Raw genomic sequence first — 221 nt, 5'->3', positions numbered from 1 at the left:
TCGGGTGACACCGGGAAGGGATGTCAGGAACACATCAGGGTTTAGCGCATCCCTGCCTCTCCTTGGAAAACGCTGGGTACCCACTGACCTGCCAGAGCCAAGAGCCCTGGAGGAGGAAGGAGCTGGTCCTGAAGGTCTCCAGGATGATGTGGTCTCGGAGAAACACCTCCAGGAGGGCACAGAGGGCTCCGGCGAAGATAGCCATGGCCAGCAGGGAATGG

The 221-nt window shown here is 60.2% G+C and overlaps 1 protein-coding gene across 1 annotated transcript in view; it reads right to left on the bottom strand.

Annotated features, from left to right (window-relative positions):
- The window catches only part of LOC104272966 (transmembrane protein 45B-like), a 1,310-nt gene that overhangs the window by 405 nt on the left and 684 nt on the right, over positions 1-221 (bottom strand). Inside the window, exon 3 of the mRNA XM_009868095.1 lies at positions 81-217. Within this exon, the coding sequence (XP_009866397.1) occupies positions 81-217 (137 nt within the window). The remainder of the gene's footprint in view (positions 1-80; positions 218-221) is intronic.

The sequence above is a fragment of the Apaloderma vittatum genome, unplaced genomic scaffold (assembly GCF_000703405.1).
Source record: "Apaloderma vittatum isolate BGI_N311 unplaced genomic scaffold, ASM70340v1 scaffold35164, whole genome shotgun sequence".
NCBI lineage: Eukaryota > Metazoa > Chordata > Aves > Trogoniformes > Trogonidae > Apaloderma > Apaloderma vittatum.
This window is presented reverse-complemented; position numbering and strand designations above follow the sequence as displayed.